The 25,330-nt window shown below is 40.6% G+C and overlaps 4 protein-coding genes across 8 annotated transcripts; 1 reads left to right on the top strand and 3 right to left on the bottom strand.

Moving 5' to 3' along the window:
- Positions 1-4: 4 nt before the first annotated feature.
- bida (BH3 interacting domain death agonist) lies at positions 5-2,948 on the bottom strand. Of its 4 annotated transcripts, none has more exons than XM_019893986.1 (4): positions 2,768-2,948; positions 2,199-2,484; positions 1,181-1,314; positions 5-260 (listed from the first exon to the last, which is right to left on the bottom strand). In XM_019893986.1, exons 2-4 carry the CDS (start codon positions 2,443-2,445, stop codon positions 63-65), a joined length of 579 nt encoding a protein of 192 aa, XP_019749545.1. In that variant the 5' UTR covers positions 2,446-2,484; positions 2,768-2,948; the 3' UTR covers positions 5-62. The 4 variants fall into 4 exon arrangements, with proteins under 4 accessions (XP_019749545.1, XP_019749544.1, XP_019749542.1 ...); XM_019893985.1 differs by having other exon boundaries at positions 2,199-2,527; positions 2,816-2,947; XM_019893983.1 differs by having other exon boundaries at positions 2,199-2,527; positions 2,768-2,946.
- Positions 2,949-3,424: 476 nt separating this feature from the next.
- Positions 3,425-11,061, bottom strand: wee2 (WEE2 oocyte meiosis inhibiting kinase). 2 transcript variants are annotated; one of them, XM_019894170.1, is made up of 12 exons: positions 10,983-11,061; positions 9,659-9,989; positions 9,362-9,573; positions 7,750-7,807; positions 7,280-7,449; positions 6,639-6,760; positions 6,398-6,544; positions 6,161-6,268; positions 5,768-5,853; positions 5,513-5,683; positions 5,184-5,332; positions 3,425-3,738 (listed from the first exon to the last, which is right to left on the bottom strand). In XM_019894170.1, exons 2-12 carry the CDS (start codon positions 9,944-9,946, stop codon positions 3,576-3,578), a joined length of 1,674 nt encoding a protein of 557 aa, XP_019749729.1. In that variant the 5' UTR covers positions 9,947-9,989; positions 10,983-11,061; the 3' UTR covers positions 3,425-3,575. The 2 variants fall into 2 exon arrangements, with proteins under 2 accessions (XP_019749729.1, XP_019749728.1); XM_019894169.1 differs by lacking the exon at positions 10,983-11,061 and adding an exon at positions 10,643-10,947.
- Positions 11,062-11,063: 2 nt separating this feature from the next.
- On the top strand, positions 11,064-18,710 carry dennd11 (DENN domain containing 11). The gene is made up of 9 exons (XM_019894171.1): positions 11,064-11,621; positions 12,609-12,708; positions 12,806-12,964; positions 15,178-15,331; positions 15,416-15,554; positions 15,754-15,885; positions 15,984-16,134; positions 17,720-17,788; positions 18,419-18,710. Exons 1-9 carry the CDS (start codon positions 11,249-11,251, stop codon positions 18,612-18,614), a joined length of 1,473 nt encoding a protein of 490 aa, XP_019749730.1. The 5' UTR covers positions 11,064-11,248; the 3' UTR covers positions 18,615-18,710.
- Positions 18,711-21,496: 2,786 nt separating this feature from the next.
- On the bottom strand, positions 21,497-25,163 carry agk (acylglycerol kinase). The gene is made up of 14 exons (XM_019894326.1): positions 24,901-25,163; positions 24,794-24,833; positions 24,495-24,574; positions 24,338-24,413; positions 24,061-24,186; positions 23,869-23,963; positions 23,493-23,562; positions 23,307-23,386; positions 22,707-22,764; positions 22,477-22,624; positions 22,310-22,404; positions 22,161-22,231; positions 21,996-22,080; positions 21,497-21,884 (listed from the first exon to the last, which is right to left on the bottom strand). The coding sequence occupies exons 1-14, from the start codon at positions 25,008-25,010 to the stop codon at positions 21,750-21,752; spliced, it is 1,269 nt and encodes a 422-aa protein (XP_019749885.1). The 5' UTR covers positions 25,011-25,163; the 3' UTR covers positions 21,497-21,749.
- Between the last annotated feature and the right edge of the window lie 167 nt (positions 25,164-25,330).

The raw sequence follows: 25,330 nt of genomic DNA, 5'->3' as shown, positions 1-25,330 counted from the left end.
CCGATTTTTTGTTTTCCTGCAAACATTTGACAGTTATTCCCTCTCATCCCGCCCACTTCAAGTCATCTTGCCCTTGTTGGGCTGATGTACTGCAGCGCAGTGTTGAAGAGATCTCTGAGGAGTTGTGGGGTGTGTTCACACACCTGCTTCACCAGGGTGAGGCTGAGGGCCATGATGACCCTCTCCCGGGGCAGCTGATCCAAGCCCACCCCCTGCATCATGGCCCTGTGCACCTCGCTTTTGAGGAGCTCCAGCCACTGCTGCAAAACCAAACAATCGGTCAGCAAAGGACACTTTTTGGGACATGACCATCTTCATCGATACGTTTGTTGGAGCTGAGTCAATTCTTGGGTGGGTACACTTACACTACTGAAATTTCTCAACAATAGAGAGCTGCATAAATAAAATATTCTCTATAAGCGTTGCCATTTCAAGGTTCATTCACCACTTTAAGCATCCATCCATCCATCATCTGAACCGCTCTTCTCACGAGGGTCAATTTAAGTGCTTTTACGGTAATTTTCCAAATGTTTCCTGGTGTCACCACAGGGCAGCAATGATGATAAAAAGGGCGATGACATTTGGCCGTTAAGTACCATTTATCAATTACACACACTTATTTTACCGAGCAGATTATAACATAGCCTAATTACACTACACAACACATTAATATTAGTGGTCACATAGTAATGTGTTTTAATGAAAATGTAGGTAATAAAGTCATAAAATGAACATTCAAACAGCTTTGGAAACTGGACTGAGGTCAATGGTACTGCAAAGTAACAATAATAAAACTACTATCGCCCACTTTCAAAACTAGGCAATACAAGTGAACACAGATGTGCTGTTTGCTTGTACAATTGGATTTTTCTCAAAAATGAAAGTATATATATTCCATACATTAAGGTTACTGTTCTAAGGTGAGTTTGGAATGATACAGTGTTTCTGCATCACAATTTCCAATTGTAAACATTTAGGGCAGGGCATTTTTTGTTTTGTTTGTTTTTTTCACAATACATGACGGGGCTCAGTGCCCATTCCCTACAAATGGGGGCGAGGGTTATTGTATTATCTTTGCAGAAGCTGAATGTATGATCCATCTCTTATGTTGGACCTCCGTGGATTGTGTAGTGTATCGAGTGTTGCGTCTATGAGGTGAGTGTCTTGAGAGCAAACTCACTTCACTGGGTGAAGACATCACATTGTTGTGCAGGTTTCGGGCAGACTGGTCCACAACATTCTGCTCAAGTTGGGCAGCAATTTCTCTCAGCTGAGCTGCAACCACCTGCAGGGCTCTTGCTTCACCTACACCACCTACAGGAAGTCACAAATATGTGCCAAGACAACATGATAAGGCGATTCAGTTCCTGTGTGGAATTTGCACGCAACCCAAAAACATACGTTGGTTAATAGAAAACTGAATTGTCCACAGGTGTGAACGCAAATGGTATTTTATCCGTACATCCACGGTGACTGACTTGTGACCGGTTATGGACAGTTTTTCTTTAAAAAAAAAAGAAGATTTTGACTTTCGTAGTCTTCATTTGTCCTATTCAACTTGTTGCACTTAACTCTCTAGCAGCCCCCCACCCCACACACACCACCCACCAAAGATTCAAATGTTAGGCACAGTACAGTGAAGCCCTCCATATTTGTCAATTTTGAGATTTTTGCTGTTTTTAAGTTCAAGCCAAAGCTTGCTTTAACACCATTTGGTGGCGTCTTGGTGCCAAGCAGCCACGTTGAACTGAAGGAGGAGCGTTATTTATTCAGGCCATAGCCATGTCTCATACCCAAAAAGTTCATTTCTGTGATCGCGTCAGTCAGTTACTTTAGCTATTCACAGCAAGGCTTCGTCCCTTTCCTCTTCCAGTAGCAGGGAACACCTTGTTAATAAATATAATAATGTAACACGTTTTCAATATGTAAAAACAGATTAAACAAGAACAGAACACATTCATAGATTAAATATCAATCAGCAAAACGTATCAGGTGCTTTACCCCAAATGATACGTTATCATGTCACAAAACACTACTTTTTACAGCATTTACGTCAGCTGTAGGAAGTCTTTTTCAATGTTTTTTAAAGCCAGGTTGATCCGTCACTCCTGTGGCTTTATTATTTTTTTAAACAATACAGTATCCACACTTCTTGGGAACAGAACATGAGTACTTGTGCCAACGCCGCGTGTACTTACCAGGCCAGTAAAGCTCCACTAACGGCTCTATGTCGGCGATGGAGCCCTCGATGGTGCCGGGCAGGTTGCAGTCACATTCGATAACCCCATCATTGTCTTCGCAACTGTTCCTCCAAGTTTCTGTTAGCTCTTTACCCAAAGAGTAAACAGCCTTGTTGTACTGCACGTTACTGCAGTCCGCCTGGAGGAAGCTCAACACCACCAAAGTGGCGTTTTGTTCGCTGGCCAACTTCGTCAGATCATCCATCACTTCACTGAGACGGATTTACGGGCGCGTTCAAATTCACTGTGGCGGGATTCTAGAGATCTTTCAACAGGAAGTGAAGCAACTGTAACAAATATTTGTCGACAAGTACATTAACTTAGTTTTAACCATCGGCCTTCCTCAAAAGATGAGCTACGGTGGCTCTAATGTCACCACAAGCTAGTCGTTAGTTTTAGTAGCTCGCCTAACCCACAAAGATAAGCAACAGGACTGAGTAGTCGAATGCTTGCGGATTAGCCGTTTCTGAATCAAACTTTTTTTAAATGAAATCATTTAGCCACTGGAAACCCCCCCAATTACTTACATCAACGCGCCAGTTAACTTGAAAACACTCCCTGTTTATTTCACACACCACAGCAGCTTCTTCTGGGCCACAGTTTCCGACTCCCGCAACAGAATTTATTGTGGGGCGGATCTTAAGATTGTGACACACTTGCTGCTGTTGCATATTCAAATTGTCTGGTCACAAGAGGTTAAAAAAAAGCTTTCGTTTTAAAGCTGGCATAGCCCTCAAAAACTTCACACAACAGAGTAGTTGCCGCGCTGCCCCCCCCCCCCCAAAGAAAATCACATGGAATAAAGTCGCCGTTAATTTTTGTATGTGCGCTTAACTCATTCAGTACCAGCCAATTCTAAACCAAGTCTGAAATACATAAAAACGTCTTTGGGAGTGAATGAGTTTTAATCAAAACTGGATAGCAGATTGCTTAATAAAATGGACATGAAATATTTTAAACCGGAAGGAAAGCCTAACCACAGTATTACTGTTGCCTTGTTGGCGTTTTCAACTTAAGCCAGTGTGGTGACAGAACAATCACACGAACAACTCTATGGAAATTCCCCTCGGTATCTTTGACTCGCTTTAATGTACTGCTTATTCCTATTCCAAATTATGACACACATTTGTCTCAATACAGAAAATGAAACAGAAATGAATCAAGGCAAAAAAAAAAAAAAAGGATAAAACCCTTAAAATTTTTATTCACAGTTTAAAAACAAAAATAGCAAGGAACTCTGGCATAGTGCTTGCCACTGACTGCAATCATTTACAGAACCAGCAAAACGGTTGTATGCACACAACGGGATGAGCTTGTGGATCAGGCTTCCTCCCATCACACTTCATACCCTGGACAACCAAAGCTCATGGACCGTGCAGTCTTTCTACCCACAACCCTCCTCCCAGACCTTGGCAGTGACCCTGTCTTTCCAGGAAATTTCAAGCCAGGCAGTGGGCTCTTCGGGGACAGAGCAGCCTGGCGTGCCTCTTGGAGCTCCCTGTGCAAAAACAACAACAAGACTGTTCTTTAACACCTTTTACAGTGGTGGCACAAAAGGGTCAGCAAGGCCTTCTCTGTTCGCACAAACACCATCAGAAGCACTGACCTTTGTACATGTACAAGCCAAATTTTTAAAATTGTTCCATGGAATTGTATTAAATATTTTCCATTCCTTCCATTTCATAGCATTTCTCTTGGCTGCACTGTAGGGATGTGTGCAGAGACCTTTGGAGTGCAGGTGCTCAAAGAGGATCGATTAAAAAAAAAAAAAAAAAAAAAAAAAGTATCTGCTAATTTGTGGCCATTCAATTCAAATGTATACAGTTGCTCCCTACTGAAAAGTTGAGTAAGCAAAAACGAGAGTTCCTTTTATGGAAATAGTAAGCTTGTGTCAAGGCTGGCTAGCACTAAAGAAAATGGATGACAATATCGGTGTCAGATTGAATTGCAGTCATTGCAGTTTTCAGCAAAGGTGCACACCATTTGCTTCCCCAGATTTCAGTTGAGAACTCAACCCGCAAATTAGTATTTTGTGATTAAAATTAAATTAGTATTTTCTTACAGAGCCTGCTTGCTGGCCCCCAACAACGTCAGAATTTTCCCCATCATCTGATTGCTTGGTCAGAATAAGCCAAGTTTGACTTGCAAAACACAGCAATCTGCTTACATTAAGTCATAAAAAGTCTGTCTCTGATGAGTATGATGTATTTTATTCAAATGGTTTTGTCTTATTAGGTATGCATTAATTCTGAACTGTTCCAAAAATACAAGGAACAGTTTTATGCCTTATTGATGGTTTTAAGAGGTGATTAAGCCATGTAACACAGCGATTGTAAGGGTTCCCACAGAGAACACATCATGCTGAGTCCATAAACAACAAGCTCAGCTCAGATTCAGGCAAGCTGACGTCACAGCTAGCTATATGTTTTGGTTTGTTTCATTTGGGTCATTCCATTAAAGATTAACCTGACATGATTTTAATGTTTAAATGTGATAGTAGTTTAAATAATGCGGACGCTTACAAGGCTTTCAATGGTGACATCCGTGAAAGAATACCTACCTCCAGGTTGACAATATAAAAAAAGCAATCGAAATAATGCGTACTGCTTCACTACTGTATAACTTCTAGGCAAAAGTCATGCATGATAAAAGTGACACCTATTGGTCATATTAAATAGTGCACTTCAACAATCTGACCTCACATGATTACCGAGTTGATGATTTACCAAACCCTTCAGCCCAGGAACCCAATGTACATAAAAATTTCACGCACAGCCCCAAACAAACGTTTCACAAAAAGTATGACTATTGAAATAAAGCTGTCACTTGAAATGTATATGGAAATAGACAATAAATAAATAAAATATGGGGATTCATTTCTAAGTCGAAAATTGGACCTGCAGTGTAAATGAAACTTAATGGTAATTTATGTTTCTTTCTTACTTTTCAAGCATGGCTGTCCTGAACTTTTCTACGTTTAGCTCTCGGCGTAGCTGAGCCGCCAGTCTTCCAGTCCTCTCCTGCCTTAAGACGCTGTGCTTGCAAAGCTCTCTGGCTGAGGGCCGTTTGGTGGGGTCTGGATCCAACAACAACTAAAAGAAAGATGCAAACAAAACTGTCACGTCTTGTCTGAGCAATCCAGCTATTTTCAGAATCAGAATCATTTTTATTAGCCAAGTATGTAGAACACACAAGGAATTTGTCTCTGGTAGTACAGGCTACCCTGCACTTTCCATGACAATCCCAAGCAAGCTTGACAGAGCAAGGGATACCTGAAGCAGCCCTCTGAAGGGAGCAGAGAGCTCCCTTGGAAGCATGGGAAGGTTGCCCTCTCTGAGCCGATGCCACTCATCTCCATTTTGGGGCATTGGTGGGGCCCCCGCTGCCAGCAGCACGGTAAGGCCCAAAGCAAAGATGTCTGCCATGGGAAGATGGGTGTAGTCCTGGTACATGAATGAGAGCTATCCATGAAAAACACAAACACTCTACAACGCGGCTTCACTTTGTTTTTGTGGCCTACATTTTACCTCATGAAGAACCTCCTTGGCTAAAAAGCGGCTGTCCCCTTCCTCAACTTGAGGATTATTGGTTGATGTCACATGCCCCAGATCTCCTGTAGGGGGAAACAAGGATGTAAAACATATTTAAGCCACACTTAGCCTAACAGTTTCAGAAATGTTACTTCTTGGTACATGTAGTTCTTGGAACTAATAAGTTCCAAAGAGACTCCAACCCCAAAGGTTGCTGGACCTCTTCAAAGTAAAACTGCCCTTCCTAAGTGTTCTTCTGGCCCTGATAAATTATATTAATAATAATTTAGACATAGTTCCTGTGGTACAAACACTCATTGGACCGACAACAATTCTTAATTCCTGTGGTGGAAACACACCATTTAGTCATTTATCCATCATCATTCATACCAATTTTGTACACAACCCCTGCTGGGTGACTTCCTTCGTCCTCCTCTTCCTCACTCTCGCCCACACCTGCCGTGCTCGAGACAGTACGTTGACAGATAAATATATTACCTGAAGATACAAAAGGAAATTTAGAGTAAAACTGTTCAGTGCAAGTGCATTCGTTTGGATCAGTACCAAAGTCAGTTTTGTGAGGCGAAATTTATGCCTCGCGAAAGGCAAAAGAAAAAGCAGACTTACTTGGTTTGATATCCAAGTGCACAAGTCCTAAACTGTGGATGTACTTCAGACCCATGGACACTTGCAAAAGCAAATCTTTCAACTCGGCTCTAGAAAATATCTCCCCTTGCATCTCCTTTGTCCTGATGACATCACTGAGACTTCCACCTAGCTCACGCACATGCGGTGACGTTCGCAAAATCACAAATGCAGATATTAAATTTAAAATCAAGGGGGGAAAAAAAACTAAACAACAACTTACCATTACAGTATTCATTCTGAATAATCATGTGGTCTTCCTCGGCCCAGGCAGAATAATAGCGGACCACATGGGGATGGTGGCCAAGAACTGCATGTGCATACACTTCCTTCAGAGCCAGCTGCCTAAAAGGATATTCACTTTTATGCATTTTACTGCTCATTCAATATGTACTGTCATCCCAGCAAATGTAACAAGAGTAGACCCTCGCCAAAGCTTAAACATCCGCGAACCATTTGAGTGAACGCTACAATGTACAGTACAGCATATTGTAGAGGTTAAGTCTAATCCAGATGCATAGAAATAAAACTGACACGATACTGTGAGAGTGCTCAATCTAATCTTTCATGTTTCATTTAATCTGCTGACAAATGTGCATCAGGATGTTGTGTTAAGGAGGTCTCACTGTGACATACAGTGCAACAGACATGATCGGAATGACAGTAATCACTGTCACTCCCCTAGTGGCACCACCCAATATTTAACATAAAGTAAGCGGAAAAAGGAGGTGTCTATTAACAGTGAGAGGTAGTCGATTATTTGGGGCACAGTGCCAAGAGAAAAAGTCATCATTTAAGGAAATCAAATGTATCGTGAATTCAGGAGCCAAGTAAAAGCTTGGCAGTGTCGTACTGCCAACTCACTCGTTCGCAGAGCCTGCGAGGGGCCGTCGGGACCGTTTGATGGCATACAGGCAACCATCCAGCCTCTTCACACACTTGTAAACGGTTCCAAACTCGCCCACGCCAATACGCTCCAGCTCCAGGAACTCACTCTCGTAGCGCGACAACATGAGGGCTTGGACAGCTTGCCTCTGCACACACAGGCACGCACGCAGAGGGCCAAAGCATCTCTAAATACAGAACTTGCGTCACAATGCTGAATCTGCAGTTTGGTAGTAACCAGGAGGGGACTTGTCATTTGTGCCACCATATATAGTGCTCCATCCTGTGCGCGCATTCTGACAGCTTTGGTTCCGTCAGAGATTGTCAAGGAATCCCGGAAGATGAATTGGCATTCTTGTCAGTTTGAAAAAGCAAAAGAATGGAGGAGGCAGCCAAGGATGACGCAGCTTCTGTTAGGGAGGTGCGGTCAGTGATAAAAATAGTTGTACCTTTGGCGGAAGGAAGGCTTCGTCATCCTCTTCTGATGATGTCAGGCTGTGTTTCAACCTGAAAGACAAAACGGAACAATTCTATGGTCATTTAGGATTAAGCCAAAAGCACTTAACTAATTTTCATGCATGAAGCCCTCCACCAAAGCTAAAATGAAGGAACGTCTCAAGTCAAACGCTCCAAAGGTGGTAGAATTTCAAATTCCATTTTCTTTGTTTGTTTAGGGGGCGGGGCTCTAAAGTGGCACAAACCTGAGTTCACATCACTGCCATGTGTACTATGCGATCTTATTTTAGCCAGCATCAAAGGATCATCTTTGCCTTTCCTATTTTTTTTTTTTTTGGACAACACACCTAATTGAAGGGTCCGTTTCAACAAGGGATTTGAAGAGATGAATTGACTGTTGAATAATAATATTGCTTTGCAACTAATTATTATTTTTATAATTGATTTATCTGTTGACTAATCGGTTTTAAAAAAATCCCATTTTAATTTCTCTGCCTTTATTCAAAAACATGGAATAATTCAAATTAACAATTATGATTCCATTACTAGTTTGGTCCGTAACATAAATAGGCAAAAATGTTGATCATTGTTTTCCAAAGTACAAGCAAATGTTTTATTCTAAAGATACCGGTAATCAGGCCTGTTCCGTCCGTGCAGGACTCCTGAAATTGGATAACATTTACTGCTGAGAAGCCGAACTGCATTTGGACAATTTAAAAAAAAATAATAATAAAAAAAAAAAATAATAAAATAAAATAAAAAAAGGGGCATTCAAACTATTCATTGATGGTCAACACTTGAATAATTTGCTTGTCAATAAGTTGTCAATTCATCGATTAACTGTTGCAGCTCTAAATAAAGCCTACGCCAGCTGATTTACGGGCAAGATTCAGGCTTTAGCCTAGACTGGTTTCGAGCCAATTGCAGCATGTGACAATGAGGACCGACATATTTAGTTGCATGAGGAATATTTGCAATAAAAACTACTCACGCAACATCCATTTGTCATTTGTAAATTTAAGCTGTTTATTGTTTTTACATCTTTATTGAATAGATAGTGGTTAATTTATTCTGACAATAGTATGATCATTATGAACGCTAAGATTCCTGGGATAGTTAGTAAAGGTTGATGGCAACAGATGAAAATGATTACAATTTTTTTTTTTTTAATTCTAAATTTCAACACCTTGGTCTGGTGTCCCACAACGGATTGTGTTCAACCAGAGAGGTTGCAAAACACCATTTTCGCTGAGGGAGTAACCTGGCACATGTCATATCATGTGACACAGAGGCAAAAAGTGAGTGATTAAGAAGGTTGCCTATGACTGATGGTCCACAGGTTTGATTCAACAGGTACAGTCAGGTCCATAAATATTGGAACAGCCACACCATTCCTCTTTTTGGCTCTAAACACCACCAAAATAGATTTAAAATGAAACGAACGTCACTATGCCTTATCTCCAGACTTTCAACTTCAAATTGTTGCTATTTACATCCCAAAAAGTTGAACAGTGTAGAAATTGCAGCAGTTTGGATTTATGTCTCTTACTTTGAGGGACCCAAAGTAACATGACAAATTATTTTAACCGTCAGGTAGTGGATTACCTGTGCCCATAATCCGCATCAGTATCACTCCTGCGGCTGCTTTTCCACTGCTGCTGCTCACTGAACCTGCGCTCCGAATTGGGGGTGAAAGGGTTCACATTGACTGAAGGTGCCTGGATGAGGCTTGCAACAGCCGAAGTGAAGCGCAGGGTCCTTGGCTGTCGATTTATTTTAGTGGTGGAAAAAGGCTGCGACGACTTGGACAACAGACTCTAAAGGAGGTGGGGTAACAGAAAAGGGTTGACTTTACAGGTTTATTTTGAGTACCAAAACAGGGACCAGAGTGACTCCCCCTACCTTTGGCGTGCTGGGGGAATCACAAAGCCTCAGCTTATTCCAGGAGGCAAAAGAAATGGGGCTGGTGCAGCTCAAAGGTGAAGATAATGTGTTGTTTCGACTGCGGTGGCGCTGCACCCTGGGTGTCCTGCACGCAGGGCTGCTGGGACTTTGCATCCTGGATGTGCAGTCATCAGAGTTGTTGTCGCTGCTGCAGCTGCTGCTGCTATGGCTGCCATCGTCACTGCCTTCCTTTCCACAGTTGGAGAAATCCAGCCGCTGGGAGATCTCATCGAACAAATTCGCCATTTTGTTGCCTTCATTTACAACACAGCTGTCAAACACCTAAGACCTAGGGGCAGATCCAGTTGGCCACATCATTACATCATTTTATGTGGCCAACCTCAGCAAATCATATCCGTCTACATTATGTTTCTTGCAAAAATCTGTGTCAAATTTGCAAAACGTCTTCCATTCCAATAACGTTGAAATATGGTCATAATTTTTAAGAGTAACGTTTATGATAGTTTAAACTACGGTATTTTATTTGACTTTTTTTATTTGACGATTTTAAAACTCGTCATCCATCAATTTGTTATGAAGGACTATATGTAGTCATTATACGAGGTTTTTATAGATACCTGTGTATGGTTTCACAGCCTCCTAAGAGAAATCCCACAACAAAAACTTTCACAAGAAGACACTTCATTCACTTGTTCTCTGTCAACAAACTACACAAATTATGAGAATAGTTATTTGGATGGGTATATGTTGCAAAAAACTTTCCTACAAACACAACTCGCATATCAGCATTTGAACATTACTGTTATTGGGACGCTCTGGGCTAGTTGATAGCGGAAATAGTCTAATTAGGCCGAAGGGCAAACTTTCCCTTTCCCTTCGAATCCGACAGTTAAGAAGCTGCTGCCTCATGGGTTCATAAAAAAATCGTGTTACAGTTCAACGTTGCTGTACATTTATCGCGTATACACACAAGCGACCCACCTTCCTCACCGCCGCCACCACCAAGTTTGAACCGTTCCCGCTTCATATGTAAATGACTTCCTGTTTAAATAAACGATGTCACCGGGTTAATGTTTAATTAGCCACGTCACTAGTACACTACAACTCGTGTTGGCAAATCTTATAACATTTACTTTTTTGTTTGTTTACTACAAATTATGCAGGCTACTTAACTTAAGTGTTGAACATGCTTGAATGATGCGCTACATTTTAAAATCCAATAATTACATATTTAAAGTCAAAAGTGAAACAGCGCCGAATAGGAGCGATGAAGCCGATATCCTCAAAAAGAATGCGAGCGGATTTCGGATAAAATACAAACCAAATTAGGTCACGATATGTCAAAACGAAGCCAGTAATATGGTCACGTGAGCGGAAGTAGTTGCGTCATCAAAACAGAGCGAGAGAGAAAGTGAGGAGGAGGATCTTCCGCCCCATCACCGATGTGAAAAGATCACAAATGACGAAAAACAACACTGCAAACCGGAGGAAACCATGACGCAGTTTTAGCCTTGTCGATTCTCGTGGACGTCGAATTCGTGAATATTTCCCCCCCCCGGCCTGCCAGCCCTGGACGGCAGAGGCACCATGGTGGAGCAGTCAGACAGAGCCCCGCTACTAGACTGGGAGGAGATCCCACCGTCGTCCGACCCAAACCAGGCGGCTCAGTCACCACCTGCGGTGCCCAAGGAAACGGATGCGACGTCGGGCAAAAAAACTTTGGCACCAGTCTGCCTCAAGGTGACAGACATTGGCAGGAGGAACGACAATTCCACCGTCACCTGCCGCCCGACAGCTGTTGTTGACGACCAAGAGAGAAGCCCGATCGGCTGGGAAAAGCTTCCCAGCTACACGCGGGCTCAGCCGATACCTCCCATCCCGGATCTGACAGTGAAGGATCAGTGGGAAGAGAAAGACCACATCGTGGCTGTGTTTGTGGTCACCTTCAATACGCGGTCAGGTGAGCAAGATATAGCATTCTAATTCTCAAATACAGTGGCTGTCGATCTTTCTACACCACCCCACCACCACCTTCAAAAAGATTTTGCTCTCCAAGTACCACTATAATGACACACATTACAGTAACATAGTAGGTCCAAGTGTTCATCAGGTTTTGATCTCTAAAAACTTGCATTTATTGTTTTAAGTCACTGGAAGGGACAGTCTAAAACAATGTAAAAAAGCTTAATGTTGGTTAATGGAAAAAAAAAACTATGACCAATCATTCTCAAAATTCACTGTTTAAGTGCATATTATGGAAAAATAACGCACACCGTAATTATTTTGCATCTTCCAAGGGTGAGTTGGAGTTTGTATAAAAAAAAAAAAAAGCCCAATATTTTCCCGTTAACTGAAAATATATATCAGTTTTCTGCCTTCTTGCCTGCTAATAATCGGTATCAGTCTAGCTTAACTTACTATGATGGATTGATTTTAGCATGTTTAAAAAGTACAGGTGACGAACATTAAAGTGGCCTTTTTCATCTTTTGATTTGCATGCGTCCTTCGTAAGGAAAAGTTTGGACACCCTTAATATAGGATGAAACGCACACATGGATGCATGCATCAAGTCTGGGTGAGGGAACATGGATGAGCAGTTTCAGTGGGACAATACGTCAATATGCTGATGTATTATGTTGTTTTTTTCAAACGATATGGTAACAATACCCATTCGGCATCTCTCAGTAATATAGCCATCCACTTAATAAGATGCGAGTCTCGTGAGATAGCGAGCTTGTTCTGTTTTGTTTTGTTCGGAATGTGTTGTCACTTCCCATCGTCCAGCTTTACATGGAGTCAATTTCAGTCGCTGAGTCATTGCTTTCCCGCCAGGCCTGACCTCTTCCTACTACTAGAACTGATTGAATAAGAGGAAGTGTTCATGATGAAAGTATCGCACTGGCAGTGCACATGATGACATGTGTAACTGCGTGTATGTCCTTGACAGGAAACATGGTCGAGTGGTGCCTACCACATGACATCAATCTGGATGGAGTTGAATTCAAAGCCATGGCCAGTGGTTCCCATAGGATTACCAATGACTTTATGTATGTATTACCCCCCACCCCCTCTCTTCCATTAAGCGTTATCATTGCACTCGTGTTTCCGTGCTCACTCCTGAGCCGTGTCTGACCCCCCCGGTAGATATTTCCGCAAAGGCTCTTACTTCGGGCTGGCCTGTTTCGCTAACATGCCTGTAGACAATGAGCTGGAGCGAGGAGCCAGGATGAAGTCTGTGGGAATTTTGTCTCCTTCCTACACACTGCTATACCGCTACATGCACTTCCTGGAAAACCAAGTCAGGTAAGACACAGTGTGTGTTCAATTCATTCACTTCCGAGGCAGTCACATCACCTTCGTCAAAATAAACTTGTGTCTTATTTCAAGAGAAGTCCCAGTTAAGTTGCAATGTTCATGTGTTGTTTTTGCATGATGTCTCAGCATGGAATCTGGAACTCAGTTAGTGCTTTATCGCACACACAAAACATTAAAAATCAAATCAAACATGTACCGGGACAAAACATGACTCAGTCACAGTTGAAGGGAAGTATCAATTGAGGCCAAAGTTCAGGAGCGTGTCATGAAGGGCTACAACTTATTTCTTTCTCAATAAATCAAATCAAAGAAAGAAAGAAACAAAAATTATTTACACCCCTTTATTCAAAAACAGTATGTTATTTCAAATTGACGGAGCAGAAAATTCACATAAATTCATTATGATTCATTTCCTCCTTTGGTCAATTACATGTCAGAAAAAAAGACCACAATGTTGATTATTCGTGTACAAAATAGAAGCAGATGTTTACAAGTGACTTAGTTTTGCTAAACACACAGATAATCAATCTGCTTTCATGGAGGACGACAGAAATCCGGAGGTATTTTTTGTTGAAAGACTTAAATTTCAAGGATTTGGACACAAAAGTTAAACAATGGTTCTAAACGATTCATCGATTATTGAAACAGTTGTCGATTAAACTGATAATCGATTAGTTGTCTGTTATTCTACTTCTTGTTGCACTTCTATTTTTGGCAAATTCAATGACATTATTTATAGTGTACTAGATGAGTACAAACCCAACAAACATGGTCTGGGAAACACCCTAATAAACCACCCGAAAATAATGGCAATAAAGCATTTATCAAAGACTGCATTTACATACAAGCACATGAATCCAAAAGTATTTCATCCACATATGTACAAACAATGGTTTTAATCTAACGTTGTAGGTACAGGTATTACGGTTTATGAAATATTCCTCAATTTAGGAGGGCAAACCTAATATTAAAGGGGCAAGGCACATTTGAGTGAGTTGTTTTACTGCAAAACGTGTGTGGCGCATACTATTATTCATCTTTTCCAATATTATTTCTTTACAACAGCAAGATTTGTCTGTGCAGAAATGAAATTTTGACTGAGAAAAGCTCATGCAAGAGCTGCCATTTATTTTTGTAGAGACTGTCATAAAGGTATGAATTAGCTATAATTTTTGAAAAATGTTGTTTTGAAGTGGTGAATATAAAAAAAAAAGTCTGCACACACCTATTCAAGTGCCTGTTTTTTATCATCATAACGGTTTTGTGCTAACAATGCCTGCTATTTTCATAATTCTTTCACCTTGCTGCCACCACCAGGGTTCTTTCTGTGCCTGGTGTTCTTTTAGTGATGAGCACTGTTGGCTTTGGACCCAAAATTGCTTTAGGCCAAAAAGTTCATACCTTGGTTTCAGTGAACCAGAACAAAAATCTCAGAAACATGTTTGTCATGTTACTTCCGCTCCAAGAAAACCTTCTTATTTGATGTTGTAACCCAGTGGTGTCAAACATACGGCCCGCGGGCCGGAACCGGCCCCCAAGGAGGTTCAATCCGGCCCGCGGGATCATTTAAAAGTGAAAAAAAAATGCATTAAAGACACAGAATGAATATTTTAAATAAAATGCAATTCGTGGATTATCCGCTAGGAGGGCACACTGTTTTGATCACAATAGAAGACAACATTGTTTTGATTGGGGAAGAAAACAGCAGTCTCAGTGTGTCACCGAGATAGACCCGACGCAGCAAATGATATGAAAGCGCCAATCAATGTTTCTTGAGACCAAAACAAAGGAAAGAGATGATATTTTGGTGATTCATAGCACAGTATGGTATAATGTTAATGGTTCGGCCCACTTGACATCTACCGAGTCCGTATGTGGCCCACAATGTGAAATGAGTTTGACACCCCTGTTGTAACCAAAGGGTATTTAAATCCTGGCAGGTTTGTGCTGACCCCCATTTAACCCTTTCATAAATCAGGATGTATTGTATTGTATTGTATTCATGTACCCTGTAACCCGACATGATAAGATGTCCACTGTAGTCACCGCTGTCCCTGAAGGAGTTAAAATGAGTTTGATTTTCATAGGTAAATTCAGAGCACTACATAGGGTATGATAAAACTGGCCTTGTTTCTGTGCATTCATATCAAGCTGAACAGATACTGTTGGTTTTATCGTCTTATGTGCTATCACTTGATTAGACTCCAGTTAAAGAATCCAGGCCACTATTCTCCACTGGAGGCCTTCTATGAGGACAAGAAGGCCATCCTTCCACCGACAGGAAACGGACTGGTCACTGTTTGCCCTACCTGGAGTGTGACCACCATCAACCGCTGTATGCATCCGGAAATGAAGGTATGATTGACTGCATCAAATAGTGTCACTCTCTGCTGTGTTAATTGTCAGCATCATCCTGAAACCTTTTTTGTTTTTTTGCAGATCACTCACCCAGCTGGCTGCATGTCTCAGTTTGTCCAGTTTTTTGGGGAGCAGATAATGGTGCTGTGGAAGTTTGCACTGCTTCGGAAGCGCCTCCTCATCTTCTCCCCACCACCAGTCGGCGTTGTCTGCTATCGAGGTGAGAACCTGAAACATGGAGTTATGTCTTGCTTTGGCATTGGTCAACCGGTGTCACATTGCTTATGAGCACCTGATCAGATAAGGCATGATAAATGGTGACAGGCAGGTCCTGGAATCCCCAATTTGGATGTTGCAAATATCCACGTTTTGCAAAGAAAGTGTGATACAATTGTTGTTATCTTATCTTCCTGTCTCAGTTTACTGCTGTTGCAGTCTGGCCAATGTCTCTTTGCCTGGAATTGGAATGTCTGTGCCTGAATTACGTCCTTTCTTCTACATCAACGTAGCTGACATCCCTGCACTGGAAACAGAGATGTCATATGTGGCCTGTGAGTGCACCTTGATAATAAATGCACTGAAGCATGCATGGAATCTAAGGAAATTAAATGTGTAACAAGTCTTTAAACATGTCTGTGTGTGTTTTTAGGCACAACAGAGAAGATTTTTGAAGAGAAGAAAGAGCTGCATGATCTGTACATTGACAACCAAAATGTGAAAACACACAGGAGCCATTTGCTGCCTCTGCTGCGGCTGAATGCTGCAGATAAGGAGAGGTACAGGAAACTGAGCGAACAGAGGTATGCAACACTGTGTAATATAATGCTGAAACAACACCGCATGTAAAGTGATACGGATCGTGTCAATTTTGATTCAATTATGCATTACTTGATACATTGAAATGATTAAAAATGCATTGACCATTGTCAAATCAATATTCTAGAATTTAATCTTTTCAAGTCCAAATCCTGAAATCATGAAACTGAGTAAATGACTTTTTATTGGATTTTTTTTTTTTTTTTTTTTTTTTTTTTTAATAAGGTATGGGACACATTGACAGGATTTTGATGTTTTCCACGCTGCCAGTTGGGCATGCATTATTTGGATACTTCCTACTATTAATTACAGTTGAAACTAGAAAATTAAAAAAACAAAACAAATAATTGAAAAAGCATAAAAACATAAATGCTGTTTGTTATTACCATGGATTTTTTTTTTTGGGGGGGGAATTAAATGGCTGAAGTTGAGTACACGTTTTTATTTGGTTCTTCGGCGCTTCCATTTTTGTTTTTTTTACACTTGAAAATGTTAAAAATCATGATGCATTTTTTGAGGAAGGCAGTTTGAGTTTCCTAACGTTCCTCATTAAAGTTGTGGACAGTGTTTCTCAACTGTTGTTACCCTGGTACCCACACCTACCTACTGAAAGTTACATGTATAGTAACTTACATTTTAAAGGGCATTTCAAAACATATTGCTTGCTATGACATTCGCTCGCCGAAGTCCAAGCTGCATTCATTGTATTTGTTGATAGAGTAGCTGGTGACTGGAGCGCAAGTGAGCAACATTTCTTCATAGTTAGCCAACATTGCATTTTATATGTGAGCATTTTGTACGCCTCTGTACTGCTCTGGGGAAAAAAAAAAGAATACAAATGCAAGTCATTTGTTTCTAGCTGTAAGGTACCCACTTTTGAGTTCCGACCTATGAGTTAAGATTCACTGGTTTACCGTGAGTACACAGTTTATACAGTGGTTGATTTCTTTTTATCCTTCTATGAAAGTAATGAATGATACAATGTTTCATAATACGTTGATTAATAGCAACAATTAATACATGTTTTATGGTGGCAATGTTCTGGAATGGACCGTGTTCAAGATTAGTGGTTTCATTTAAGTTATGAATTGGCAGAGGGGGGGTATCGTCTGTCCGTCACTCAGTTTCCATTAGTATTTCAGGCCAACTCACGTGGTCCCAATCTGTCCCTCTGACAGCGACAGCCAAGCGGCGTCGAGAACATAATTTCCACGTCACACCCATACGCCAAATATAGAAAAAAATTCACGTAAATAAAAACAATAGTATCACACACACACACTCAACTTGGTAATCAGTGGGGAAAAAAAACAATATGGGACACATCATTTGCTTTGGGTATACCGCACTGTTTTATTTTTTATTTATTTGGCTGGGTGTCAGATGTGCGACACCCGCATGGGACGTGATACCGGTAAGTATGTTCTCGACGCCATTTGGCTGACTCGGCAGGCCTGAAATACTGACGAAAGTTGACTGCTGGACTAACACACTGACAAATGTCCGCCTCTGTAAATTGGATCTATCCAGAGCAAGTATCAGGTTTTAACAACCAAATGAATTTTCTAGGCAAATGTTGCTGTACTCTCAAGAGGTGGATGGAGACTGTACGTCGAATGAGGAGGATCTTTTTATTGTGTGAGTACTTGATAAGTTTACTCAGAGATACAGTCCACATAAAAAGTATAAACACAACAGTATAAAATTAGAGACAAAGATGACAATTTTTTTTTCCACCATTAGTGTGATCTCTAACGTATACATCTCAATCAGGGTAGGATAAAAAAAAAACAACAACAACAACATACTACAACTGAGATCATGTGGTTGCACAAGTGTGCACCCCTCTCGCAATATCGGATGTGGCTGTGTTCAGAATGAACAAATCACATTCACTTATGTCAAATGGAAGTCAGCACACATCTGCCATGATTTAACGTGTCTTTGCTTAGCTGACTCCCATTTAACATGACTTGGAGTGTCATTGGTTAATTCTAAACACAGTGGCATCCCCATTTGTATGAGGATGTATACAAGAGTGCACCCACATTATCACAGTTGTTTATTTTTTACCTCTCCTCATGAAAGGATTTCTTTTCAATTGAGTTGTCCAGGTTGGTCTCAGTTTTTTTCTTAGATCACAAAACCTTGGCATTTGCACAGGGGTGCGTAAACTTATTAATGTGCACCAGATCAGTCATAGTCCCAGGCAGCCACAATATCTCTTTGATGGATTTTTATAACTTTGAACCTCCTTTCCTCCTCTAGGTTCTTCATGGAGCTTAATAACCGCATCTTCCAGATCATTTCAGAGGTTGCAGGTAGTGCTGATCCAACCCTGACGGCAGAGCATGTGAGGGCCATGGGGCTGGATCCCCAGGGCGATCGCTGCTTCCTGGTGGAGCTACTGGAAGTGTACGGGGTTGACGTCACTCTTGTTATAGACAACCTCTGCTGCCACTAGCCTTGGAAATACTGGATAACAGTGGTTGTTGGTGACTTGAAGACGCACACACACACAAACAAACACACACACACACACACACACACACACACACACACACACACACACACACACACACACACACACACACACGCGCGCACACACACACACACACGCCGAGACACTTCTTTCACCCTGAGCCTTCATCTGTTGCCTGCTTTTTTCCCCCCATTGTCACTGTTTTCTTATACGTGCATTGCGTCATCTGGCTGTTTAAGGAGAATGGAATCACTCCTGGCTGACGGTGCTGTGCTCTTTCATCCATCTTATTACTGTACGGTAATCTTTTTGTTTGTGCTTTTTTTTCCAACACTGGATATGCGCTCGATAATATTATGGCATGGAGGAGGGGGAGCCTCCCTGTGCACCGATCACTTAATACACTGTTAGCGCTGGAATTCAATTGGACTGTCATTCTGCTGTGATCCTTGTACATCTGTGAAGCAATACAAGTCTGCATCTTTGTCCGTGATCAGCCTCCCACAGTATAGTATTTCGCAAAAACCTTTTGGCACCTTTAACATGAGTTACATCAATGAGTTAAGTTCTCAAATGAATGTGATTCTATGACACAACGTTATGAATGCTGCATCTTTTTGCTCCATATGCCACGGACTATTTCTTGATGCACACGCTGATCTTGCATCTTACACACTCAGAAAGAAAGAAAAAACGTCATTGTACCTTAGGGTGCAATGTTTTGTTACTTGTAATCAAAGTTTCTCTTGATACTTAATATTTACTGTTTGGGAAGGTACGTGTACATTTGTGGCCATGGATAAGATACAGTTAGCTCTGATTCCAAAAGTGTGTGAATGCTGAGAGACAAGCAATTAACAGTAACTGTATTAGCAGAAGCATCCCACTGCAGTTTGGGGAAAAGCATTGGACTGCATTTTGCTCTGGTTGACAGTCGGTCAAAGGGGGAATAGGGCAGCTGCACCAAAACCAACTACTGCTATGTGAGCTGCTACAATACCAATAGTTGTGAGAGGTGAGCTTCAGGACAAAAAGAATGATGACGTGGTTAGTGAGAGAACTTACATTACTATGTTATGATGTTTTAACTAGCATTAAGACTCCTGAATGTTTTTTGGGGCATTTCCGGATCTTTCTCAGCAGTCACACTCAATAGCTGAGAGAAAATTACATCTGGATGGACAGAAATAGACTTATTTCTGACACTTAAGGGGGCGTGTGTGTTGTGGTATTGTTGGTAGGCAGCCTGTTAGCATGTTTCCTAAAACACTGCTACGGCTGTTCTTCTGCTTTTCCATGTTCTCAGAGCTTTTTGAATGAAGAGTCTTTTAAGGAGTGCCAAGGGATTCCTCCTTGCTTCTCTGTGACAAAGTTCTCTTTGTGTTGCAAAGTTAGGCAGCAGCTTCAAACCCTTATTGAAATTCACAAAATAAAAAAAATAAATAAAAAAAACTCCCCCGCTTCTCTTTTCATCTCCGTCTCATTGAGTAAATCCAAGTCTGGAGTGGGATCAAGTGTGTTTGAACACTGCTGGCACCCTGTGGAAGTAATCCATCACAGTGCCAGTCTTGATATGATATATTGATAATAATTTTGTTCCATGTTGGAACACTGAGGCTGGGGCGTAATATAGATTCACAGAGGTAGTTCTCAAATGTCTCGTATACCTCTGGCTAAACGAGAAGCTTCCTATCCAGGCGGAGAATGACTGATTTAGAAGGATGTCCAACAGCCTTAATTGTGATTTGACCCTCTGGTTGATTAAACATCAAGTGCAGTTTGTACTGTACATATTAAAAACACAAACAAACAAAAAAAGACATTGTTTATTTGTAAAGGGGGCCTTAAGGAAATACGACTTATGACATCAGTGGATCAATGTTATACTGTATGTGTTAGTCAAAAGATTACCTACATACAATATTCCTCAGCACATATGAATGATCTGTTGCCTTGGACCAGTCTATTTACTTTTCAGCAGCCAACATTATTTGCATTCCTGGTGTACATTAAATGTGGGTGGACATTCACTCAAATACACAACTGTGTAAGACTCATTGTGGAGATGTTCACCAATGCGTACCAGCATTAGCTACAATTACTCTTTGTACAAAGCGTCACTGAATGTCCAAGACAGCAAACTTATTGCACACAGTGTACATTTTCTACTTGACTGTAACGTATATCAACAAGTCACTGTAATGAAACATTTAATATACACATAAAGTCAATAGCATGAGTAACTGTTTCACTGTATTTTGTATGACAATAAAATATTGACTGATTGTCTTTTGTGTTCATTTTTTTCGATCCAACCTTTTGCATTGCCAAGAAGTTTAATTTAGACGTTTAAAGTGGCAGCACAGAAAAGACACTAGCAAATCTGACTTTATACTCATTGTTAGATACACATGCATAATCCAATATACTGTATGAGCTAAATCTATAAGATTTTTCTTTTCTTAAGGAGCCACGTGTTTTTCATGGGAAAGTTATTGGTGGTTTTTATGGGGTTTTTTTTTTCCTCAATTTTGGCAGTTTAAAAAAAAAAAAAAAAAGGTCATCGATTATATACGAATTTCTGCTATTCACACGCCAGCCCAAACCCTATCCCCGACAAATAGCGGGGACCACTGCTTTTCTTTGAAAGGGTGGGAGTAAATTGCGACTTGAACGTATTGATATTTTAGTGCTGTTTTAGAAGGTTGACTTGTAGCACAGTGGCGCAGTCTTTTGGTATCGAGGCTTTGGTCATAACCACAATTACATTTTAAAACTGAGCTTTATAGGACAATTAATTGTTAAAACATGACTATGATTCATGACAATGTTATTTATGGAGAAGCACCATAAAGAAGACACACTTAACTGTCGACTAAAGGCCTTTTAATAAAGTTATTAAGACAATGTATACATGGAATACAGGCTGAGATGAGAATGCAATGTAATTGAAAATGATCTTTTTGTTTCCTACAAGATATAGAAATTTAAAAGATACCACTTCATGACTACTTAAAGCTGTAAAGAGACATTATCTTTGTGTGTTTCAGAGGACAGCATGAGGTGGTCTTGAATGGCAGTTTTTGGGAGGTTATTTTTGTCTTCTCCAGTTTCTCTTCACTGCATAAGTGACAGAAGTTGCTGTCGGCGCTCTGCACTCATGAAAAAATGTAGTTTCCGTGGCAACAGTCTTATCTCCACAGGCATGGCCTCGAACTCTTCGTTGTCAATGTTGAAGAAGCCGCCGGTGCCCTACAGGGTGACAACAACAGAGGTAAACTGTGAGACATGCCCTGCTTGACTTCACATGTTGTCACATTATCTTAATCATAGTTGTCGTAGTTGAAGGTTTGTTGAAATGACCTCTGGCAGCTGCAGCCGGCAAGCACTGGCTTCCAGTTTTGTGGAGGTTTCACTGAAAACTGTTGGGTCGTTATGTTTTTGTTTTCTGTCAGGAAGACGGAGGAAGAACGTTTATTTCGTCGTCTTTTCACTTTTTCTGTGTTGAATGTAGACAAAGACACCAACCCAACGGTGATGAATTCGCTAACAGTAAAGTTGTCAGACTCGGCAGAAATCATCATAGAGTCATTTATGCGCTGCAAGTTAGGAGAAAGAAAAAGGTGAGAAAGTGTTATCAGTGCACTCCGTGTCTGATTTTAACATGTTATACTGACGCGCTCAACAGGGTTCTTGTTGTGTGTTTGAATATACAGCTCGAGTGAAGAGAGCTTCTGTTCCTCCCATTGCTCTGGTTCTTCTTTTGGCGGCTCTGCAGAAACATTAATCGAGAGTGAATGCTCTCTTGAAACACAGTCGTCAGCACATCCGCATGAAACAATACCTTCTGGGGGTGGATTCCAGTAGTTTCTCAGCCTGCGGGCAATGCGATAGAGCAGGTTGGGTCTGGAAGTCTTATGAGGAGGCATGTCGGGGGGCCGAAGGGTGGGAGCCAAGTAAGTCATTGTGACATCACGTAGTAAGGGCCACTCCTGTGTCATTTTAAAATAGTGACACACCATAAGCATTGCGTTACAGACACTTTTTAAGTTTTGTCCAGAGTGACAAACCTACGCGAAAGGTGCGAAACCAATGAGCAGCATTTGTCTTCAGTGGTCCAAGGTACCAATATCTGCAAAACATTGGTAAGTTTATTTAATGCTATTCACCCAAATATCACATCTTGAATGGAAAGGAGATGGAAAGGGTGCAAAATCATAACATTACATTTGCATACACACATTGCATTTATCTTTTTATTTCAACTTCAACAAAATAAAATGAAAATTAAAGATAAAACATTCACTGATGAACCAAGCCCCACCGCCACCACCAAACAAACAAACAAAAATGTTATTGTTTAATTGAATAAAGACAATCAATATGCAATCTTCAACTGTTTAAGTAAATACACTATTAGATTTGGGTTGTTATAGGAAGGGAAATTAATTTTATGTGATGTTCAGACCTCTTCTTAGACCGCTTCTTTTAAATGCCAATGAATTTCCCTATTATCAAATAATCTGTTCGAATTGCTGTGATATGATGATTGTCATAGTCCAACCACTTTAACCTTATAAAAGACGGATTTGTAGTATCTGGATCAACTTCCACTAAAATATCCAGAGATGAACAATGTTACATCAAGAAAATACACCTTAGGTGAAGTCTTACTTGCTAACAGTTGCAGAAACATCTCGAAAAGCACCCCAACGCAGTCCCATCAGAGCATAGACGGGCTTCTCTGTCTCTGCCTGAAAAACACAGACCTGAATGTTTAAATTCATCTTAAAACGCAGACTAAAAATCATCTCTCATCAAAACAAATGAGTTACTAATGTATTTAACTGAGGCTCTCACGTTGATTTGAAGTACATCCAGAGGCACGGTTTCCCCCTTCAGTATGGACAGAGTTGCTGACGTAATTTCCCTGCATATTTATAGACAATTAAAAAAGGACGAAATGTATTTTTTTTAAAGGGGACATGATACGCAACATTTACTTGTTAAGTGCTTGGATACAAATACTTGGGTCGCTAGATAGGCTGGCCACTCATCAAATGTGAAATTAAACAAATGTGTAAATTTGGAAGTACTGCCTCCATTAAGTGAAATGCTTTTATTGTCTTTACAGGTATTGTCTTATTTCTGCCACGCAAGTTGATTAGTGTGACACGGGATGAAATTGTTATGAATCAGACCTTCTCACATCCATTGTGAAAAGTTTAACACTCACTTGACCTTGTTGTCACTGAGGATGTAAAGAGTGGCACTCAAAGTATTTCGAGAGCCAAGTGGAATGAATCCAATTGGTGTGCGACTGAACGAATCCTGTTGACATAAACCGTTTATAGGTGAAGTACAAACACAAATGCAGTTGATAAAATGTCAAAAGTATTTCCCATCATCACTATTAAGGTGAACCTACTTGATCTGACCTCCGCAGTAAACCTGTGACGACTTCCTGCAAAGTGCCATCCCCTCCGGCCACAATCAACATGTCTGTGTGTTCCATGAGGTCAATCATTTTTTTGGCTTGACCTTCATAATCCGTCTGGAGGGATATAACACACACGCACACACACACACACACACACACACACATATATATATGTGGCATAATGTCATACTCGTGGTCTCGACATCTAGCCTGGCTTCCAAAAAACAATTCCAATATAACAAATGTAATATAAAAAATGTAATACCTTCACTACTGTAATCTCAATGCCAGCTAGGTGTAAAATAGGAGCAGCATTCTTTTCAAACAAACTGTTGGCTTTCCTGCAAGATTGAAAACAAAGTTATGCAAATCAAACATACATTATGTAAGAATTCAAGGGTTTATAGATGTCTGTTCCTCACCCATTACAAGCTGCAGGGTTCAGGATCACGGTAGCCTTCTTTAAACGTTCATTTGGCGCTATTAATTGTCGCCCGAATTCCTAATAAGAAATTACAAAAACGTTTTTGGTTATTTATAATGCCTATAAAAAAAGCTGTCAATGATTTTAGTATTTTCAGAGGTTGAAGTGGGCATAAGAAAAGATGTGCGTGTGAACTTCGACGACGATTTATAGCAGTTTTCTGACATCAAGCTTCTTTTTTTACACATACGTTCAGCATTTTACACTGCTCCGAAATGGGAATTTTATTGGACTTACCCTAGCTTCGAGGCAAGCTTCTCTTCGCAGAACATTATCACTAAAATGATAAAATTAGTCAAACCAAAGATATAAATACAGTTTTGTATTGTCTTTTTGACACTAACCAGTATCTCCCATAAAGCCAGTGGCTTCCGTAAGATAGGACACACACAGCAAATGTAGACTTCTTCCAATGATTACGCAAAGTCCGAAAAACTCTCACAACCCGCGCCATTGTTCAGTAGAATCTACGCGACACTTTGCACAAAAAATAAAAAAATGCTGTGACATGTTACATTCCTAGAATACAGTATGTCCACTTGCAGCGGTCACAGCTTCAAGTTCCTGCAACTATCAGAAACGTGCTGCTGTTACATCAAAATAGTACGGGTCGTACACAGAGACGAAACAAACTTAGTTCCACTTGTTGTATTATTAATTTCTCAATTTAAGAAGATTTAAACTGGGATTATTTTGTTTTTTATGATAGTTTAAAAATATAATTACATTATATTTGAAAATTATGACGTGGACGTTAAAATAATAATCCGTAAA

The sequence above is a fragment of the Hippocampus comes genome, unplaced genomic scaffold (genome assembly GCF_001891065.2).
Source record: "Hippocampus comes isolate QL1 unplaced genomic scaffold, H_comes_QL1_v1.1 scaffold104, whole genome shotgun sequence".
In the NCBI taxonomy this organism is placed as follows: Eukaryota; Metazoa; Chordata; class Actinopteri; order Syngnathiformes; family Syngnathidae; genus Hippocampus; species Hippocampus comes.
Note: the sequence above shows the minus strand (reverse complement) of the source record. Positions and strands in the feature narration are given on the sequence as shown.